Source organism: Medicago truncatula, chromosome 2 (genome assembly GCF_003473485.1).
Source record: "Medicago truncatula cultivar Jemalong A17 chromosome 2, MtrunA17r5.0-ANR, whole genome shotgun sequence".
In the NCBI taxonomy this organism is placed as follows: domain Eukaryota; kingdom Viridiplantae; phylum Streptophyta; class Magnoliopsida; order Fabales; family Fabaceae; genus Medicago; species Medicago truncatula.
In genome coordinates this window covers 15,046,457-15,065,533 of record NC_053043.1, presented here as the reverse complement: position 1 = coordinate 15,065,533, position 19,077 = coordinate 15,046,457, and the positions used below count along the sequence as shown (strand labels likewise).

The 19,077-nt window shown below is 34.4% G+C and overlaps 3 protein-coding genes across 3 annotated transcripts; 1 reads left to right on the top strand and 2 right to left on the bottom strand.

The window, feature by feature from the left end:
- The first annotated feature begins 1,079 nt into the window (after positions 1–1,079).
- LOC25488213 (uncharacterized) lies at positions 1,080–2,810 on the top strand. Its single transcript, XM_024775937.2, has 2 exons — positions 1,080–1,443; positions 1,713–2,810. The coding sequence occupies exons 1-2, from the start codon at positions 1,219–1,221 to the stop codon at positions 2,424–2,426; spliced, it is 939 nt and encodes a 312-aa protein (XP_024631705.1). The 5' UTR covers positions 1,080–1,218; the 3' UTR covers positions 2,427–2,810.
- A 3,252-nt stretch (positions 2,811–6,062) lies between these two features.
- LOC25488211 (transcription factor GTE1) lies at positions 6,063–8,063 on the bottom strand. Its single transcript, XM_024776951.2, has 6 exons — positions 7,990–8,063; positions 7,610–7,834; positions 7,376–7,453; positions 7,208–7,266; positions 6,617–6,767; positions 6,063–6,473 (listed from the first exon to the last, which is right to left on the bottom strand). The coding sequence occupies exons 2-6, from the start codon at positions 7,817–7,819 to the stop codon at positions 6,333–6,335; spliced, it is 639 nt and encodes a 212-aa protein (XP_024632719.2). The 5' UTR covers positions 7,820–7,834; positions 7,990–8,063; the 3' UTR covers positions 6,063–6,332.
- Positions 8,064–12,230: 4,167 nt separating this feature from the next.
- Positions 12,231–18,049, bottom strand: LOC25488210 (vacuolar-sorting receptor 6). Its single transcript, XM_013607880.3, has 13 exons — positions 17,587–18,049; positions 15,963–16,655; positions 15,783–15,871; positions 15,561–15,630; positions 15,236–15,319; positions 14,620–14,696; positions 14,413–14,494; positions 14,188–14,270; positions 13,688–13,754; positions 13,456–13,584; positions 13,118–13,221; positions 12,728–12,847; positions 12,231–12,619 (listed from the first exon to the last, which is right to left on the bottom strand). Exons 1-12 carry the CDS (start codon positions 17,870–17,872, stop codon positions 12,737–12,739), a joined length of 1,875 nt encoding a protein of 624 aa, XP_013463334.1. The 5' UTR covers positions 17,873–18,049; the 3' UTR covers positions 12,231–12,619; positions 12,728–12,736.
- Positions 18,050–19,077: the final 1,028 nt, after the last annotated feature.

Genomic DNA, 19,077 nt, shown 5'->3' with positions numbered 1-19,077 from the left:
AGTTCGATCTTGAATTCTTCACTTATTCATTTTAATAGTGAGTTTCTAGTGACTAAACTGATTGAAAGAAATGATATTTTTTGCCCATACATATAGTTTTGAGATTATGTGACTGTGTATCTAGTGTGGCAGAGGTCTCATGCTTATATTAACATCTGAGATCAATAATTATCGTTAGATGATAAGGTTGTAGGGGAGGTAGTCATAGACCTTGTTCCATGTTGTGATGAGCCTAAAATACTTTGTGCGAGCGCCCTTGGGAGGTGTTGTGACCGTTCGCGAGTTTTAAGTTGACAGGTCGTTGTGGGATCTTTGATGGGTCACCATTGAGAACCTGAGGTCCGTCTAGAACAGTTGCCCCCAAGCCCTTATTGTCTTTATGACGTAAGCTTGCAACGAGTTTGCAAATCAAGGCTGACCTCATTTCGGGGAGCGCCTAGATAGTAGTTGAAAAGTTTATCGTAGGGGTTGATTTATTATTGATTGTTGTCAGATTGAAATGACATTTTTATGCCATTATTTCATTATGTGTGTCCCACAATCTCTGTGATTAAGGGGATGCCACAGGGAGCTCTAAAGCTTCACAATTTTGACTGGCACAATATTTGCAATAGGAAGGAAAAATACCAACATTTTTGTGTGAAATTCTGGCGCTCGTTGGACAGATGTCCTAGACAACATGCATGACAATGTAGCACAATAAACAACAATTAATGTAAAGTGCAAGAAAGAAAGAACACCTGAGATTTGGTAATGCACTTCAGCGCAACTTCACCTACTTTTGTGTTGGTGAAAAGTGAAAAGTGATAAATTAATGTATTGATGAAAAGTGATAAATTTAACTTTTTAAAAATTAAAATGTTGTTGAAACCAATACAAACATGATACTTTTGACTTCTTTAACCAAGACCCTTAAAGATATTAAAGATAAAAAATATACATTTATATATGTATAAGAGTCAACTATGTCATCTAGTAAGGGACCGAGAAAGTAAATGGTAGCATTTAAGAGTATGAATTAAAGTTAAAAGAGATCTTTCATATTTGACCTAAAAAAAAAAGGTTAAAAGAGGAGATAAATTTATCAAACATGTGGAGCCCCTTTGAAACACACACAGTCCGTTTCTCACAGTTCACGGAACACAATCATAGTAATCATTTGCTCCAAAAACCCCTCACATTAGTAACTCTAAAACCTTTGACTAAATTTTCCAAACAATGTTGAAGAAATGGTTTCTCTCCCACAATGCTGTTTTAGGTATCATCACCACAAAATCAACAACCCCAAAATTCAACAACCCTCTTCTGCATCAATACTTCTCGTTCCCAATTTCACTCACAAGATTCTGCACCACAACAACACACCCATTCGCTGTATCATACCTTGTCAACAATTTTGGTTTCTCAACTGAATCAACTCTCAAAGCTTTCAACAACAAGCAGGTTCGTTTCAATACCCCAGATAATCCTGATTCTGTTATCACCTTCTTTCAAAATCATGGTTTTTCACTCGATAACATACGCATCATCATCACAAAAGCACCTTGGTTACTTTCATCGCAACCCCACAAAGGTTTATTGTCAAAGTTTCAATTTTTTCTATCCAAAGGTGCTTCTTCCTCTGATATTGTTTCATTGTTAACTTCAAACCCTCGAATTTTACAAAGTAGCTTGGAGAATCGAATAATCCCTCTTTTTGAATTGTTAAATAGGTTTTCGAAACCAACAAGGATACCATTGTTGGCTTAATTCGATATTCAAGATCGTTTACTTTTTATCCCTATCACTTTCTAGAGGCTAATATCAATTTGATGGTGGATTTTGATGTTTCTGATTCTACCATTGCTAGATTGCTTCAAAAAAGGCCATCTATATTTGGTTCAAAGGATTTGATTATGTCATTGGAGGAAGTTAAGTGTTTAGGGTTTGACGCTTCAACGACCACTTTTGGGACTGCTTTGATGACCAAGCAATGTATGAGTAAAATACTTTGGGATAAGAAAGTTGACGTCTTTAAGAAATGGGGTTGGTCTGATGAAGATGTTATTCGAGTATTTAGGTGTCAGCCTAGTTTGATGTTGGCTTCAATTGATAAGATTAATTTGGTGATGAGTTTTTGGGTCAATCAATTGGGTTGGGATTTCTTGGCACTTACTAAATGTCCACTTATGTTTGGATATAGTTTACATAAAAGGATCATTCCAAGGGCCTCAGTTCTGCAATTTCTTTTTATGAAAGGTTTGCGAGAAAAAAATGCGAGCTTAGTTTCACCGTTTACTTATTCTGAGAATTTATTCTTGAACAAGTGTGTTTTCAGCTTTAAGGAGGAGTCTGATTATCTATTAAAGCTATATGAGGAAAAAATGAAACTTGCAAATACAAAAGAGAACATTGGCATGCCATCCACCAAATGTGTAATTTATTGATCTTCTTCTTTTTGTAATTTAACCTTAAGCTTGTTCCTTCTTTTATTTGAAGTACTTATTTCTTTCTACGATAACGTGTTAGTATTGTTAGATTGTTTCATCTGCTAATTTGAACTACTGTTGGTTTTGTTCTCATCAGTTTTAGTTGCAATTTTGATGCATAGGTCTTGCATTTAGTATATTGTAGTGACAATCTTTTCAGACCTTGTTCATGTGAAAGTTCAAATGGTCTTGCATTTGGTTAGGGAATGTTGTCTCATGGTATTAGTTCTTCTTGTTTATTTGGCTCAATAATCCATAGTATCTACAGATTATATATGCAGGTTCTCACAATTTCACGATTAAAGCTTTTAGCTTTAGACTTGTAAATGCATCTTTTAACTACTTATCCTTTTGTTCTCTACTTATTGTCATTTTTGGGGACCTTTTATCTTTTAAGATTTAAGGGAGTTACTATTGTATACTGCTTACATGGTCCTATGCAATCAGAGGTTAATGGCAAATGTGTAAACGTAGTCACTGGTCGGAGTCATCAAACAATCTTTCCCTTGGTAGAATAAACTGATGAGGATAAAGCCGTGGTGATCATGAAGGTATGAGAAAATTGACATTGATTTGGGATTTCATATATCAACTGGATCTAAATATAGAGGGCAATAATCAAATACTTGGGCAAAACACAGAGACGTTCCAGTGCTGTTTTCATCCCATCACCGTTGTCTTTACATGAAGCAAGGGTGCAGCAACACATGCAGAAACTTACAGAGCAATGTTGCGCCTCATTCAGTCATTTCACATTTGACATGTAAAAATGCAAAATCAACGATATGATGAAAGGGGAGATCATGAAAACAGGGTTTGTAAAGAACAATATATTTTTAACTAAAGCAGATCATGAATGCGGCCACCTTGACCATGGATTACTGTCATGTGTTTGCTAAGCAGTGATAAGAATAGTGCATAAAAGGATGGTTTTATTGTGTGACATGATGGTTTTATTGTTCTCTACTTATAGAGTTAGGGTTAGTGCTTTAAGAAGGGAGAAGAGTAGCCATCTCTTGAGAGTTGCTCATTGAGATTTTGTTGGGTAAATGCTCAAGCCAAGCCCAATTTTCGTTTCTGTTCATGGGTTCTAGATTGAGTCCTTGCTTATCACACATAGAAGTTGATTTGGGAGCTGTAACCTTGGAGGAAGCTTGAGAAAGGTTAATACATGAATGTCAAAGCTAGAACAGAGGTGTAGAGACAAAATTTCGTTCATTTAGAAGGGATTAGGAGAATGGAGGTGTTGCTGTACTTTCTGCATAATGGGTGTTGTTTCTTCATCTCTAGAAACCAACAAAACTGTTTTGATTTCTCAACAAACACTAGAGCTGATAGTTGTTGCTTTCATTGCTGCGTCGGGAGTTCTGACAGAGCAAATTTGGTTGATTCGCCATTACTATGAGTTGATAACGATCATTATCACATATTTTCACTATTAATATTATTGATATTTTGATAATTTTCTATGTTAAAGTGTTTATAAAAATGGGGAACACACCCTTTGAGCTTTTTTCTTCTCAATGATGCTCATGTTTTTAAAGTCATCGATATTATTATGGTATCTATTTGAATTTATCTATGATTTATTGGGCAAATGGTTGAAATTGAGATTCGGTTGCATGTATTATGACATGTGTTATGGAGATATGGGAAATACGGTTTGAAAAATATGTTTTTGGAAACTTTCGATATTAATATGCGCTCTATTTGGATTTGGATTTTACTTGCGATTTATAAAGTAGAGGGATTGAAATGGAAAATTTGATTGTACGTATTTTCATAGTAGTTTTGATATATTGTGAAACGTGGTTTTGAAATATGCGTCTTTGAAAGGATTCAATATTAACATGTACGCGATTTGGATTCGAATTTACTTATGATGATAAGTAGTAGACTTTCAATTTAGTTTTGATGAACGTATTTTGATATAAGTTTGGTTATGTGGTGAAATATGATTTTAAACGTGTATTTTAAGAATGATGTTTTGAAAATTACGGTTATAATGACGACGACCTAGGTGCACCTAGCATAATTAGGTAGAGTTACTCCGTTAGATGGAGCCGCCCCTATGGAAAGGCCGCCATTAGGAGGAGGAGAGCGCTATCAATGAGAGGTAAACTCCCCAATTGAAAATGTTTTACACTTTGTTTTGAGTCGAGAGAAAAGAGCTATCCGTTAGATGGAGCTGCCCTTATGGAAAAGGCCACCATTAGGTGGAGAGGCTATCTACGAGATGGAGTTAGTTCTGGATTCACCCATTTTGTTTATTTTCACTCAATGGAGTTTTCTGTATTTATTTTTGAAGGCTTTTATTATGATTTTCGGCAATATATTTTTGAACGGCTTTTATTTTGATTTTCAGCAATTTATTTTTAAAGGCTTGTAATTTTATTTTCATGTCCTTAAAATGTCGAACTTTTCGTTGAAGTATACCTATTTGATTGGAAATATTTACAAAGTGTGGATTTTCATGCGTATAAACGGTTGCGGAATATTAGAATTTTATACGGCTACTAGATTTGTAAATTGACATTAAATTTTGAGAGAAGAAAATAATCATGCCCTTGTGTGTTTCCCTTCTTCTAGTTGGTAGTGGTTCTAGAAGATTAAAGATCCTGCAATGTCACTCTTTGGGTAGGCTTCTGCTCCTTGATGATCTACTCTTTTGTATATGTATATCTTGAGTCATATATGTATCTCCAGCTACTCGAGTCTAGGAATACTTTTATTTTGGAATGTACAAACCTTAGATATGTAGTCTTTCAAATTCTGCTTGATGGCATATGTTTGTAAACAGGGTTCTGATTTTGAAAGTGTTAAAGATATACAAGATACTCTGTCAAAAATTCTAGTAAGTTTCGGTTTCACGGTGTACTTTTTATTCAAAAGCTATTTGTCAAGTTCGGTTCTTTAGGCTGGCCAAACTTCATGTATCAGTGGTCTGTGCGCCGGTCACGGCTCGAAGTTGGGTCGTGACAGATCTTCAACCCTTGATTTGTTACTCCTTTCTATGGGAGTTAACATAATGAGTCATGTGATCTTGAACCTGTTGTAGATGAAATTTTAATAGGGCCAAGGCTTCTTCATAATTCAGCAAATTCTGAGCAACAGATTCTACCAAGGTATCCCTTGCTGATTGAAAGCTGTGAACAAAATAGAGCTTTTATGGTATTATTTATTATTGCAATGCAGGGTAGCCACAACACCTAGTCATAAGCATGCCAATGACTTTTTAAAATGACTGATCCTAAATGCTATGTATGACTAGAGTAACCCCAATTATTTTCTTTACAATAGAGTAACTTCATTTGAGTTTGAAAGTTTATTGATGAAACTAGCTCTAATAAGACTTTTGGGTGCAACAATCATTCCTTTGTTCCACATTTTCTATTATTTTTATTGGAATAAAGTTTAGGTGAATTGAGTTCGAGGGGCTTACTATAGCGGCAGACTTCAAAGTTCACCCATAAAAAATTTCTTTATAGACGGGGTCTCTAACGTTTGTTGTTAACATATACTGGTCTCAGACATTAAAGACTATAAAAATGAAGTTACACCCTATTTGGAAATCAATCCAAATAGACGCATGCTTATACTACGGCCTTAATCTATTCAAGCATGCATAAAATGACATAAAGTACCGAGTACATAAGATTGTAGTTCAATATGTTCCAAGTATTGTAAAAAGAAAAAGAAGAGGTTTTTCATGCCCACCATTGAGCTTACAGTAAATTGTTACCAGCATGTCCAACCTAAAAAGTTTGAGCATCAACCTCATTCAAAACTAAAAAACTACATTATTTGTTGCACAGCTGAATCATAGTTTTTTTTGGTTCTGATTACATGTCTTTGGCATGAGAATCACATAATTTTCCTCTTTTTGTCATTGTTTTTCGTTTCCTCGGCCTCAATGTTGTCTTCATGATCAATAGCGCTTGTTCCTTCTTGAACTTCTAGCGTGTCTTTGACAAACATATACAATCTCAACATTGTGTAGTCGCTCTGTATATATATTATGCTAATTAAATTAGTGAGGAGATAAATAACACTTGCTAAACAAAGTCAAAACTTTATAGATCAGATAAGACAAAGAAAATTAGAAAATGCATGAAAGAAAATAACATTAGTTAGATAATATGACAAACCTGAGAATCAAAGTTAAGCATCACCGTATCAACACTATCATCAAAATCTGGATTGGTCTCTCTAACTACCGCTAATGCCTTGACGCGATTCTCTAGAGACAAATTGTTGAAGGCATTTGCAAGCATTGATTTCTCCGGAAGTGTCAGTTTCCTGAAGTATTGTCAACCACAAAACAATGCATAATAAGCAACGTAATTTCATAACATCACCAAAAGGAAATCAACAACGAATCCGATCAGTTGCCTTTAGAGGAACAAACTAAAGGACGATCAGGTTCTATAAAACTCATATCCTGATTTCTTGCAACAAGAAAATCACCCATTTGAAGCAGTCATGCGACCAGGACCATTAGATCAATCATAGTTTCAACTCTGTAAATCAAGACTAAAACATAGAGTTGAAATGTGGACCGTCCAATCATGGTTAGACGATTCAAATCGGTGACTGTGTGGATGCAAGAAATCTAAACCCATAAATCTCCTATCAGCAGGTGGTTCAAGAAAATAATCATTCTTGGCAAGACTAAGCGCTAAACTAACAGATAATACGTTGCACTAAACTATCATTCAACGAGTGATTTTTTCACAAACCTGCACTTTGCAATTGCTTTTGTTTTGAGACTTGTCAAAGCCATATCAATCTTAGACAGCTGGAACAACAAAAGTTAAACGTGCAAATTAACCGTCTGAAATACTTCTTCTGAATAACACACATCATTAGATTTTAAACACAACTCTGCCAAAAAATAATGAACTAACCTCAGTGCCTAATTCTCTAGTCATATTGGCATAAGCTGCTTCTTGAGCTTGTGCTTCTTCCTTGGAGAGTTCACTCTCCTGAAATATTGGCATAAGTTAATGTAGCTACAGAAAAATATTGCATAGGATGGCTGAAACCACTGTTATTTCTTTAATTGCAACCTCTAGAATTGTACATAAGCAAGTTTCATTCATCCAAAAGAAAGGAAAGTATTTTCCAAAAACACAAATTACCGCCTTAGCAACTTTAGGCAAAAGATGCAGCCATTTCTTCTCAACTTTTTCCAGCAAGGTCTTAGCCATCACATGGACATCATGGCTTTCATGGTTGTATTTCATTGCATTATGAAATATCAGCCTTACGTCAGCATATATCTCCCTCACGTTCTTATAACCAGAGCCATCTTTAGCCTTCATTCTTGTTCTTATAGTACTAAAATCCATAGGCTTCTCAATGATCTAGGGGAAGAAAAACAAATAAATTGTTTTTAGTAGAAGAGTCAACAAAGAGCTCTGATATAATAGAAAAGCTTAAAAATGTCATTTATGTAATGTAATTAAGATAAATGATAGTCCAAGTTAATAGAAAAGCTTAAAAATGAAAATAAAATTACCTGATAATAGTCATCAAGCCTAAGACCTTTGACATCTACAGGTTCCAGAAACGGCCACGCCCATTTGTCCTGAGTAATCTGAGAAATCGAAAAAAGGCATCACTATTAGGATTTTTCAGGAAACTAGGTGAAATACTTCACATGATTCAATTGAAAAGAGAAGGTTATTCATCGTAAGTGAAAAGTTAACTAGTCACTGCTTTATTATTTTCAATGAAAGTAGCCCTGTAGAAGATAATCTTATCCATAAAATCAATATATCTTCTTGCAATAATTTGTGCCTGTAGAGACACTTGAATCAATTTTAATCCAACAATTATAGACATCTGAAATAATAACAACAATAACAGCAGAAGCAGCAACAACACTAGTTAGCATTTCCCTAATAATAGTTATTGCAGAAGTACTTGCACTTGCCTCGTTCAATATTTTATTGAAATTACGCATAATCTCCTCATGCATATCTTCTGAAGCACGTCGAGACTTCTCCTTGCCTTTGAGTTTGCAATCATTCTGTTGAACATCAGTGGATTTGTAAAACTGCTCAACGCCCTTTACTTGCTTCTCAAGCTGCATTCAGTACATGACACAATGTTCAAAATTCAAAATTACAAACACCTCAAGCACATCAATGCATAGCAGCAAATTTATTCTTTACTAAGTGTAAAATAATTGTGTTATAGAAATTAGAATGCAATTAGTGAACAAGCAAATGAGATATTACAAGAAGGAAAAATGATGTTGATTCATTCATCTTTGGATCACAAATGCTAGATTGGATAACAAGATTACATGCTATGTCCCTCCCCGGCCCATAGTGATTGCAATTCCAATTTAAACAAAAATCAATAAATCGATGAAAAGAAAACTAAAGCAATTGCTTAAAGAGAGAAAAACTTCGAATTAAAACTTAGCACCCCAAAAGAGTTTTTCAGTCATGATTACAATTTACAATCAGAAAAGCTTATTGATGGACTGAGTAAAGAAATGAAAACTATCAATGATTTGTTTCAATGTCGGTTAAATATTTGGTTCTTGAGAGCAGTTTATTTTGATCCAAGTTCAAGTTGATTTGTAACATACCAAATTTTCGCACGATAAAACTATTAGGGTTTATTCTTGAAACGGATCTCGATTCATTTCGATTAAGGAAAACTCACAATATTGCAGTCAAGAGATCGCGTTGGATGAAGATTAACAACTTTTATTTCAAATTCACCAAATCTAATTGAAAATACATCTCGAAATAAGAATTTTACACAGTCACGCAGTCAAGAGATTGCCTTGGATGAAAATCGAATAACCTAAATTTTAACTTCATCAAATCGAAATTAAAATACGAGTTGTTTAATGCCGAAACCCTAGACTTTGTATTGAGACAAGAACATTAACAATAAAAGCATTTAGAATCAAGAAATTCAACAAAGAACTAAGAAATATCATCCAAACAACGTTTTCACGATAAAAATTATGAGAACATACAAAAGAACTATGAAGCACGGATACGGACGCAGACATGACACGGACACTGACAAGCCGACACAGCTAATAATTTGAAAAAAATCATATAATTTAGTGTAATTACAAGTGTCGGTGTCTTGTCGGACACACACGTGTCTGACACCGGAACACGCCTAATCCGAGGAGTGTCATCATTGCAAAAGAACGATGAAAACACAATAGAATTAAATTTTCGCACCATAAAACTATTAGGGTCTTGATATGAATTCAATTCATTCCGATTAGGAAACACATAGTATCGCAATCAAGAGATCGCGTTGGATGAAGATCGAATAACCTAAATTTTAAACTCATCAAATTGAATTTAAAATAAATCTCAAAACATGAACCATTTAATCATCGAACAAATGGCGAAACCCTTGACAAGAAACATTAACAATAAAAGTATTGAGAATGAAGAAATTCAACAAAATGTGATGACAAAAAAAAAATGAACAAGAAAAGTGACCTCATTAACATGGGAGTGAAGTTGATTGACATAAAGCCTATAACGGTTTAAATCTTCAGTTGAAATCTCTTGATTGGAAGAAGGCAAAGGGGTTTGATTAGGATTCAGAGCCATTGGTGTAACTCAATAGTTTCGAGTTCAGGAGTATTGTTTCATACAAGTGATATCGGTTGATTGAATACTCTTATTATATAGCTGCAAATTGCAATGCAGAAAAATAGTATTAATTGAAATAATCACAAAATACAACGTGTGGAAGTTTCGAACCTTGGCCCAGAACCTAAAATGAATCGATACCGACCACTTTGACATGTTTTAACACCTGAAAATTATATGCATTGGTTTAAATATATAAGTATAACCAAGCTATTTAGTAACATGTTTGCTTTTGTCAAAAAATAAGTAACATGTTTGCTATTTGTATATTAGTTAGATTTGTTATAAGTTAATTAACCTAATTAGCTTATAATTTCGATGTACTTAATTTTTTTTTTTTTATAAACAAACGTGCTTATAACATATCATTAATGATCAAAGTCTCAATACAATATGGTATATGAAAATAAACAAAACGGACTATCTAAAAATGTAGCCTCTTCTACGAGAGTATGAGCAATCACATTTCCTTGTCTCCTAGCAAACTCCACCCGAGAGTTGATAGAGGCCCAAAGCTTCACCAATATCAATTGAATAAACACCAACAAAGATGATTGTTTTGACCAGTACAAACACACCACCCTCATCTCGGAGACAAATACCAATGCCGGTTCTATTACGATGGTTTGAAAATGTGGCTCAGTATTACATTACATTCGACCTTGCGTGGGAGGCTGCCAACGCACCTGAACAGCAGGAGTTGCGTGTGCAGCTACTGTAATATGATGCGGAGCTTGCCCATTGGCACAAGCAGGGCCGTTTATGAGATTTTATTGGCGTAGGACGAACCTACAATTTGGGCTCTAACCTAACTAATAAATATATATAAACATCAAGAGAATTGCTCTTCTACCATTTAGAATTGCCCATTCCTATAAAAAAAAAGCCGAACGTGAGTTAACTCACGTACCACGGGAATGAGCAAAAACAAATGGGAGAAGAGCAATTCTCAAACATCAAACTTTATACAAAAAAACTAAGCAACTTTCTTTAGGGCCTAATAGACCCTAAAAAAAAATTGTGGGCCCAAATTTTGTACTTATTTTTTCGGGCCTAGGGCGGTCGCCCTGCCTCAGATACGGCCCTGGGCACAAGGGACATTCACGAGCTTCCAATCTTCTACCATCGACCTAACTCTTTCAACCACCGTCGCATAAGTTTCTGTGATGTCTTCGCACACTTTGACATTCCTATGCTTCCAAATACTCCAAAATAGTGCAGTCATCCTTTGAGAAAGTGTGGCGGATAAAGAATGCAACAATGAGAAAATAGCTTCAATAAACGAAGGAGATGTTGCCACTGCATTATGAATTTTGTGCCACATACCTGCCATAGACCAAACTGGAATAGCAAAATGACATTCGAAAAAGATGTGAGCTAAATCCTCATAATTAGAGTCACAACTAACACACTGAGTAGGACATTGAACACCTTTACCAAGAAATCGAGCATGGGTTGATAGGCAGCCTCGACACATCTACCATATCAAATTCTTAACCTTTGACGGAGATTTGAGCTTTCAAATTCCCAACCAATACCCGGAATCTCTATGTACTTAAATTTCCTTAAAAAAAAAAAAAAAACTATAGACAGAACTTACGTGGTTATTTTTTTTCCAAATTTTTGTGTAGCAAATTTCTTTTGGAGGGACGTGTAGCAACTTAAACCATATTTTGTTTTTCTTTTTCTTCCCTTTAGGTCTTTATCTTTCAAAAGGTTTTAATAATTTTAATATTATTTTCATTCAACCTCCAGAATGTTGTTTTATAGGCTTTGAGCAAATAGAAGGATCAAAAGAGAAATCATCCAACATTTTTTCTTTCAAATAAAAACCACCATTTCATATCGAACTAAAATACACAAACAGATTCTCGAGATGGATTGGGAAATGTGAGTGAGTCGCATATACAGAGAAGCGGCTGGTTGGCAAGTCTAGCTTGTGATGGTGGCCCTAATTTGATTGTTTATGAGCAATGTCCTAATCAAATGTCGTCGTTTTTGTTAGTGGATCGCGTTGGAGTTGCTACTCCACACTTGATTAGGCGTTACTTTTGTTCTTCCTTTGAGCTTCGACCCTCATATAATAAAAAAGAAAAACTCAAACAGAAGCTGGATATTGGAGCAGCATAGCAGTAGGGCTGTAGACATAAAACTCTAACAAAGAGATCCAAACTCCTCCTCACCTGGTTTACATTTTAGGCCAGAAACACAGATGATTTGAGTTGGTAACTTTTTTTTATCGACATCTCAATTCTCACGTACGTGTTCATTTACATCTCAATATATCTATTTACAAACTGTGAAAATTAGATATCAATATTATTCTATGGAAGAAATTTCTATATGTGTACATGTATACAATGTTTCACAAAAGTTTCCTACAGTAAAAGTACTGAATTTTCCTTAGCTGTGAAATGGACTCAAAAGCAAATATATAGCCAATCTTCTCTCACGTGGATGATACTGTTCAACCGGATCCCTTGGCTATTATTGCTTATTATATGTCTGCATACAGAATACAGTATAATAAGAAGATTGTTTGTCATATATAAAAGAAAATTCAAAGGATGCAAATTAGTTGAAAGGTGAAGAGATATATGAATATTTGAATACCTTGTTTTCTTACACATTGCCTTGTCGTAAAGGCTCGGATTCAGCATGAACTACATTATTTTGCTGGTCCAGTGGCATGTATTGTGACATAATAGCCATAATCTCCGAGTCCATGTAAGACTACAAACAAAAATAAATAAATATAGGTAATTAAACTATGATGCTAATAAACAAATTACGTTTTTAACTTTTAATTGCTCTGTAGCGAACCAAACGCCCCAGTGCATTCGCTACAGAGAACGTGGTCCATGGCCGTAATTGCAGTCACAAGGTAAATATGTATTAAAATCATATGCATGTGTTTTTTTTTGGGAATATGAATGCATAACTGCATTTAAAATTGATGCATACATTAGATCTAGACATATAGTTGAGAATAAATAGGCTTACCCTTAGTCTATACTTGTAGAACACGTAACCAGCTAGACCAGCTCCCACAACAACTGCTATGACCACAAAGGCAACGACCTTTCCAAATTTTGATCCACTTCTTTCTGCAAATGCATAAAAAGAAAATTTTTAATCTTGGACTATGATTTGAAATGTATAATTTCAATGATAATTTAGTTTATTTTGATTGAGTAGTTGGTGCATTGGGTGCTATTATAAGGTCTAAGTCTAATGTTTAGTGTATTATTAGTTACTTCATCACTTAACATATTATGAGATGCTATTCTGAAATTCCTCACTCAAGAAAATCTTTTACAATTGAGATTTGAATATCTTACCAATACACATATCTTGTTCCTTCATATATAGAAGACCTCCTTTGCACTTACAATCATAACTACCCCAAGTGTTCTTACAACTGCAGTCATCACACTGACAAGCACTTTTTTCCTTGCATTCATCAACATCTGAATGAGATCAAGAGAAATTATACAAAGAGTTATATTTTCACAAAAACTGATCATATAATGAAGAAACCAAAGTTAAAGTTGTCGCGGAAAAAAATATTACCTTCACATTTATTATTACCGTCTCCGTCAAATCCAACTGGGCAGTGACAACCATTTACCTTGGATTCCTATATTCAGAAAGGAAAATCTGTTAGCCTTGAGTCATGTACAAGAATGGAGTACAACAAATATTTTACGATAAATGGCGCTTTTAGTCCTTGTAATATGCGTGTGCGTCCACCAAAGACCAAACTAGGCTTCTGAAGTTCTTAGTGAAATTGGTCTTGGGACGCAAGATTGCAAATGTAAACGCAGAACCAAACAAGCAGTAAGTCTTTAACGTCATCTTACCATCCAAGTTTGATTATACGCGTGACCACGGTCCACGTGGCTCTCAGCCATGTCATCAAACTTCGATAGAAAAAAGACATCAGGGACTAAAACAGAGACAGTATATTTTTTGTTTGGATATTACACGGACCAAAAGCGATATTTAACCAATATTTTGCAACCAAAAGGAGCAAGAAGGAAAACTGGAGATTCGGTTAAGCAGTACTGAACTGAACAAGCGGAGAAAGTAATTTTATCTCTAGTTTCTGACCAACAACCTCCATTGTTTAAAGAACATCTTGCAGGTCCAAAAGCTGTCAAATAAAGAAAAGAATAAACAACATATCAGCAACGAGGAAAATAGCTTATCATTTTGAGTAGAGTAATCAGGTAGTGACTGATAATAGGAAGAGGTAACTTTTTAGAATTTTGAGTAGAGTAATTCAGAAGGAATACCTTCACATGACGTATAACCATCACCCCTATACTGAACACCTTTCACAACAGGACACTCGCAAACTCTTCCCCTGAAAGTATCCTGAGAAATAATAAAATGTTCAACTTGCAGCCAACCACAGAAACACAATAGACCATTATATATGTATAGTTAATAGTAATTATGTTTTGGAAGAAAAATTGGTTGTAGAAGTTCCTCGTATATACCTTGCAAGCAGTTACATTAACATTTCTGTCTTCCCAGCATCCTCCATTTCTTTCAAGACACTCATTAGTTTCAATATCTGATCAATTAAAACCAAAATAAAGTTAATACCACTCTCGCAGAAGATGTTCTGAACCATGGTTATCAATATCTTACAATACATAATAGTGGTAGGTCTCTCGGTTTCGATACAAAACTGAACTAAATCGATACAAATTTCAACAGTGTAATTATTTTGGACATGAATCCCATGATGAATCATGATACCTTCTAATGAATCATTCACTACCTAAACTTAGTGCAGCTAGCCACTTTTTGAGTTAACCTTGTATAGCCAGCCACTTTTCTTTTGTCCTTTTGATTTATGACTTGACTATTGAATTGTTGAGGTACAAATATTACGCACTAGCTTACAATTTCGCTATGCCACTTACTTTTACGTAAAAATCTTATTTTCATCTGTAATGTATATACAATTCATTTCATAATAAGATTCAATTCACGATGCTTAAAATAGGAAATTCGATTCACAATTTGATAACCATGTTTTGAACTGAAAGAATCTGTCATTAGCAGAGTTCATATAATGTGTAAAATTAAACAGACTTGGTGACCAACCTCCACTTAAACAGACTTGAGGCTCAGTAGTCTCCTTAAATCCAGCACATATAGCCTTCAAGACAGATGTTCTCTCCAATTTTCCTTTAGTCAAAACACACAAAATCATCAGATTTCCGATACATCAGATACATAAATAAATCAAAGTTGGAGAGGTAAAATATGTGTCCACTACATTACACAGATGACAAAGATTTTGAAACTTAATTGGCTAAACTCTCAACTCAACAAATACGATAAATGAATGTTGATAGCTAAATTTATTAATAGCATGTAAGGCGACACCAAGCAAACCATCTATCAAATACGTATTGAAGTAACTAACCTCTATACTGGACATTGTTTAAAACCAATGTTGGCAAAATGGTGACATCGCCACGAGATCCTCCTCCAATCTGTAAATCACAAATGGATCAAATAGTATATAAATTATCAGACATATGAAATATATGTTTCATTTCATATAGTATTAGCCTTTATTTGTTTATAACAGGTTGGAAATTTATTAATATTCAAAAAACATATCAGTAAGTATTAAAATATTAACCTGTGATGTTTGTTCAATCTTTAGCACTTCATTCTCCACATCAGCTTCAGGATCACCAACACATTTCTTAATTTTGTCAAGTGGAAGATCTGTAGTATAAAGAATCTAAGATCAATTTTTTTTAAAAGAAACGACGACAGAAGAATCGAATCGACAGAAGTATATGAAATATTCGCTTACCTAATGATTTCATGACAACTTCAGCACAATCTTTGCTGTATTTTTTCTCCTTCATGGAACATCTAACATGAAAATCTGTCACATAATCCCACCAAACCCACGAACGGCCGGTCTCGTTCGCTACTCTATGAACACAGAGCTGCCTCAAATTCTCATACACTATATCCTTCCCTTCATATCCCTCAGCAAAATCCTTCTCTGGATCCGGCGCACAATATCTTCCGTGGTTTATACATTGAGACTTGCACTGACTGGTTTCAACAAATGGCTTTGGACAAAACCATGTTATATAGTGTGGAGTGAACAGTGTATATCCACCTCTCTCAAGAATCTGAGCATGACCCTTGAAATTCTTCACAAAATTCATCTGTTCATCGCAACGTGCACCACATTCGTCGTTGCTGTTGGTCCAGAACTCATACTCCACTCGATTGTCAGGGTGAGGTACCGATTCCCTCCAATCTATTCTTAGCAAAACTTCATCTTTGTTGTTTAAAGCTTCTTTCAATGAATCACCAAAGGATTTCTCTACTAGTACTGATGGAATTACAATCTTCTCTATGTAGCCTTCGGCATCGGTGCTCTCCTCAGGAGAATCCATAGTTATCAGTGACTCATCAATGCTGTCAGCCACTAAAACTGCTGCGGCTCCAGCTAGTTGAGCATGCCATACCTTTAAGGCAAAATAACACTCTACAATTGCAAGTAACTTTGTCAATAAGCATTACAAAACTTGGATTCAAAGAAACTCTTGGTCCTTTGAGTGACTTTTCCATTAAGACTAGTCATTTTATTAGCTTTCAAGAAACTACCGTGACACCGACAACAACCAAAACCATTTCTCATTGGAATTGATCGATAATATGTTGGCTTCCAAGAGACCAAACAACAATAAAAATAACCACATCTAAAACCATTTTCAAATGGGGTTGGTGACAACTGACACGAATGAAACTACGTCACAATATTCGGATGTGTTGAATTTCAAGAGACAACTTGTATATTCATATATTCATGTTTTATAACTGTCCGTGAGATTACAAGGTTAAGCTCTTACCACTGAGCACTCACACGTAATAGACAATTTGTCAATTATGGTGTGGTTTGTAAGAAGGAAAGGTAATATAAATAGGAATTACAGAGAATTGTATAAACTATAAATAATTAATTATAAAGAAAACCTGTGCAGAAATCATTTTGAAAAAAATATCAAGCAACGGATGAACCAACCAATTCTATCATCAAAGCAACATACCAGCGAAGCGTCAACAAATCAAAATTAATCATATGTGCGACTTTAAAATTAATTATCATGAAAATCAAACATTTTTAATGATCTAATGAATATGATCGATCATTACCCTCGCTACGAATATATCAATTAAATCCTATAAGCCTATAACTAATCTCAAAATATATAGACCAACAAAAAAAAAAAAAAAACAGAACAGAACAGAACAGACATTAATTTATGTAACAGTAAAATTAAACAGAATCAAAAAAGCAAAACATTAAATTAGCATGTGCAGGTGAATAAAATATGAAGCAGACAAAGCCTACACTAATTAAATAAAGTCAACGATAACCAAGGTTGACTAAAAAACAAAGAAGAAAAAAGCAATACCTCCACGATCAAGAAGAACAATAGTAGGACGATGAGACTGAAACTTGAAAGGCTTATCACCTTCAAAGACTTGACAACCATGAGAGCCTTTTTCAGGATAAACAAGTGACCCTACAATATACCCTCCATAATTTGGAATACCAAAGTTTCCTATAGCACCATCGTTTTTACCTCTTAGTTTATGTGGTGATAGAACCGTTATGCTGTTTTTCTCTACCACAAAACGTCCTTGAACATAGCTATGAAGAAAGAACAAGACAAAGAGAAAAACCATGCAAGGTTTCATTGTTGAGTTTGTTTGTTTTTTGCAGTGAGGAAATAGAGGTGGAAGGAAGAGTATATTATAAGGTGGACGTGTTGTACAAGGACTTTGTAATTGTCTTGGTCTTATGTGGAAAGTTTTAGAGAGAGAGAGAGAGAGAGACTTAGGTATTTTGTAAGTAATATTTTTGTATATTTGGTGAGGAGGTTTGAGTTTCACAATCAAAATGTGACGTAAAGAGAGGGAAAAGATAGGTAAAATGGAAGAGGAGGATGGTTGAAGGAGTCATGGGATCTACTACACACATATAGAAACATACATTGCTGATGATGACATTATTCTCACACTATTGTTTTTATATTATCAAGTATCAATAGAAAAATTCAAATGGGGGAAATATTATTGTTTTCTAACTAATATTACAAAAATGAGATTGAAAGTGAGCTGAATTTGCAAAGGGATCATTGTCACTTTTTTGTGTTCATATATTAGTCCTCTAGATAAATAATAATCTAAGTGGATTGAATGTTTTTAATTATAGGTTTTTAGAGACTATACTGTAGTCTGTAGGAAATTTTATAAAGCAAAATGTGAGGTGATGGCTATGGTAAACTATAGTCTAATACAAAGAATTCTACTATCTTCACGTCACAAACATATATGAATAGTGTTTGGGGCACAAATACATTAAAAAACTTTTTTTTTTAATTAATAAAAATGAAGTTGATAAGAAAATGATTTAGTATTTTGAAGAAATTCTTTTTTATGTGTATATAATCAAACGCTATTCATTTATATTTGTGATAATAGAAAAATGTCTCCTCTAATAAATGGTCCATTGTAACATAGGTTCAATTTGTAATGTTATTATTAGTGTAAAGAACTTTAATTAATTGTACAATTTTTTTAATAAATATGTTGAATATCTATACGTAGTTAGCATTAGTGTTGTGTCTATGTTGTAATTAGACTTGTGTCCATGTTTTAATTATGAGTAATTGTATAGCTATAATATGTGATAATTTTTGGGACAACTTACTAACTATTATTGTCAAAAACAATAGTAAGGAAAAGGAAAAGGAAAAAGAAGAGAGAGATAAAAGTATAAAAGAATTGTATGATTTAAAAAGATTGCACAAATATTATTTCTCTTCAATTATAGGTGCTGCCACAAAGAAACATCCTCTCGTGCATTTTGAGGAGAGAAACATTTGCAACAAAAAAAAAAT

Bases quoted from the DNA above. Each gene is read 5' to 3' on its own strand.
- LOC25488213 (XM_024775937.2), top strand. From the start codon at position 1,219: ATGTTGAAGAAATGGTTTCTCTCCCACAATGCTGTTTTAGGTATCATC. The intron at 1,444-1,712 runs GTTCGTTTCAAT...ATTGTTAAATAG, and splicing joins AAGCTTTCAACAACAAGCAG to GTTTTCGAAACCAACAAGGA.
- LOC25488211 (XM_024776951.2), bottom strand. From the start codon at position 7,819: ATGGATTTTAGTACTATAAGAACAAGAATGAAGGCTAAAGATGGCTCT. The intron at 7,267-7,375 runs GTTAGTTCATTA...TTGTTGTTCCAG, and splicing joins CTAGAGAATTAGGCACTGAG to CTGTCTAAGATTGATATGGC. The intron at 6,768-7,207 runs GTTTGTGAAAAA...ACAATACTTCAG, and splicing joins AAAGCAATTGCAAAGTGCAG to GAAACTGACACTTCCGGAGA.
- LOC25488210 (XM_013607880.3), bottom strand. From the start codon at position 17,872: ATGAAACCTTGCATGGTTTTTCTCTTTGTCTTGTTCTTTCTTCATAGC. The intron at 15,631-15,782 runs GTTAATATTTTA...TGTGATTTACAG, and splicing joins AGATTGAACAAACATCACAG to ATTGGAGGAGGATCTCGTGG. The intron at 12,848-13,117 runs GTAAGCCTATTT...TTTTGTTTGTAG, and splicing joins TCTACAAGTATAGACTAAGG to TCTTACATGGACTCGGAGAT.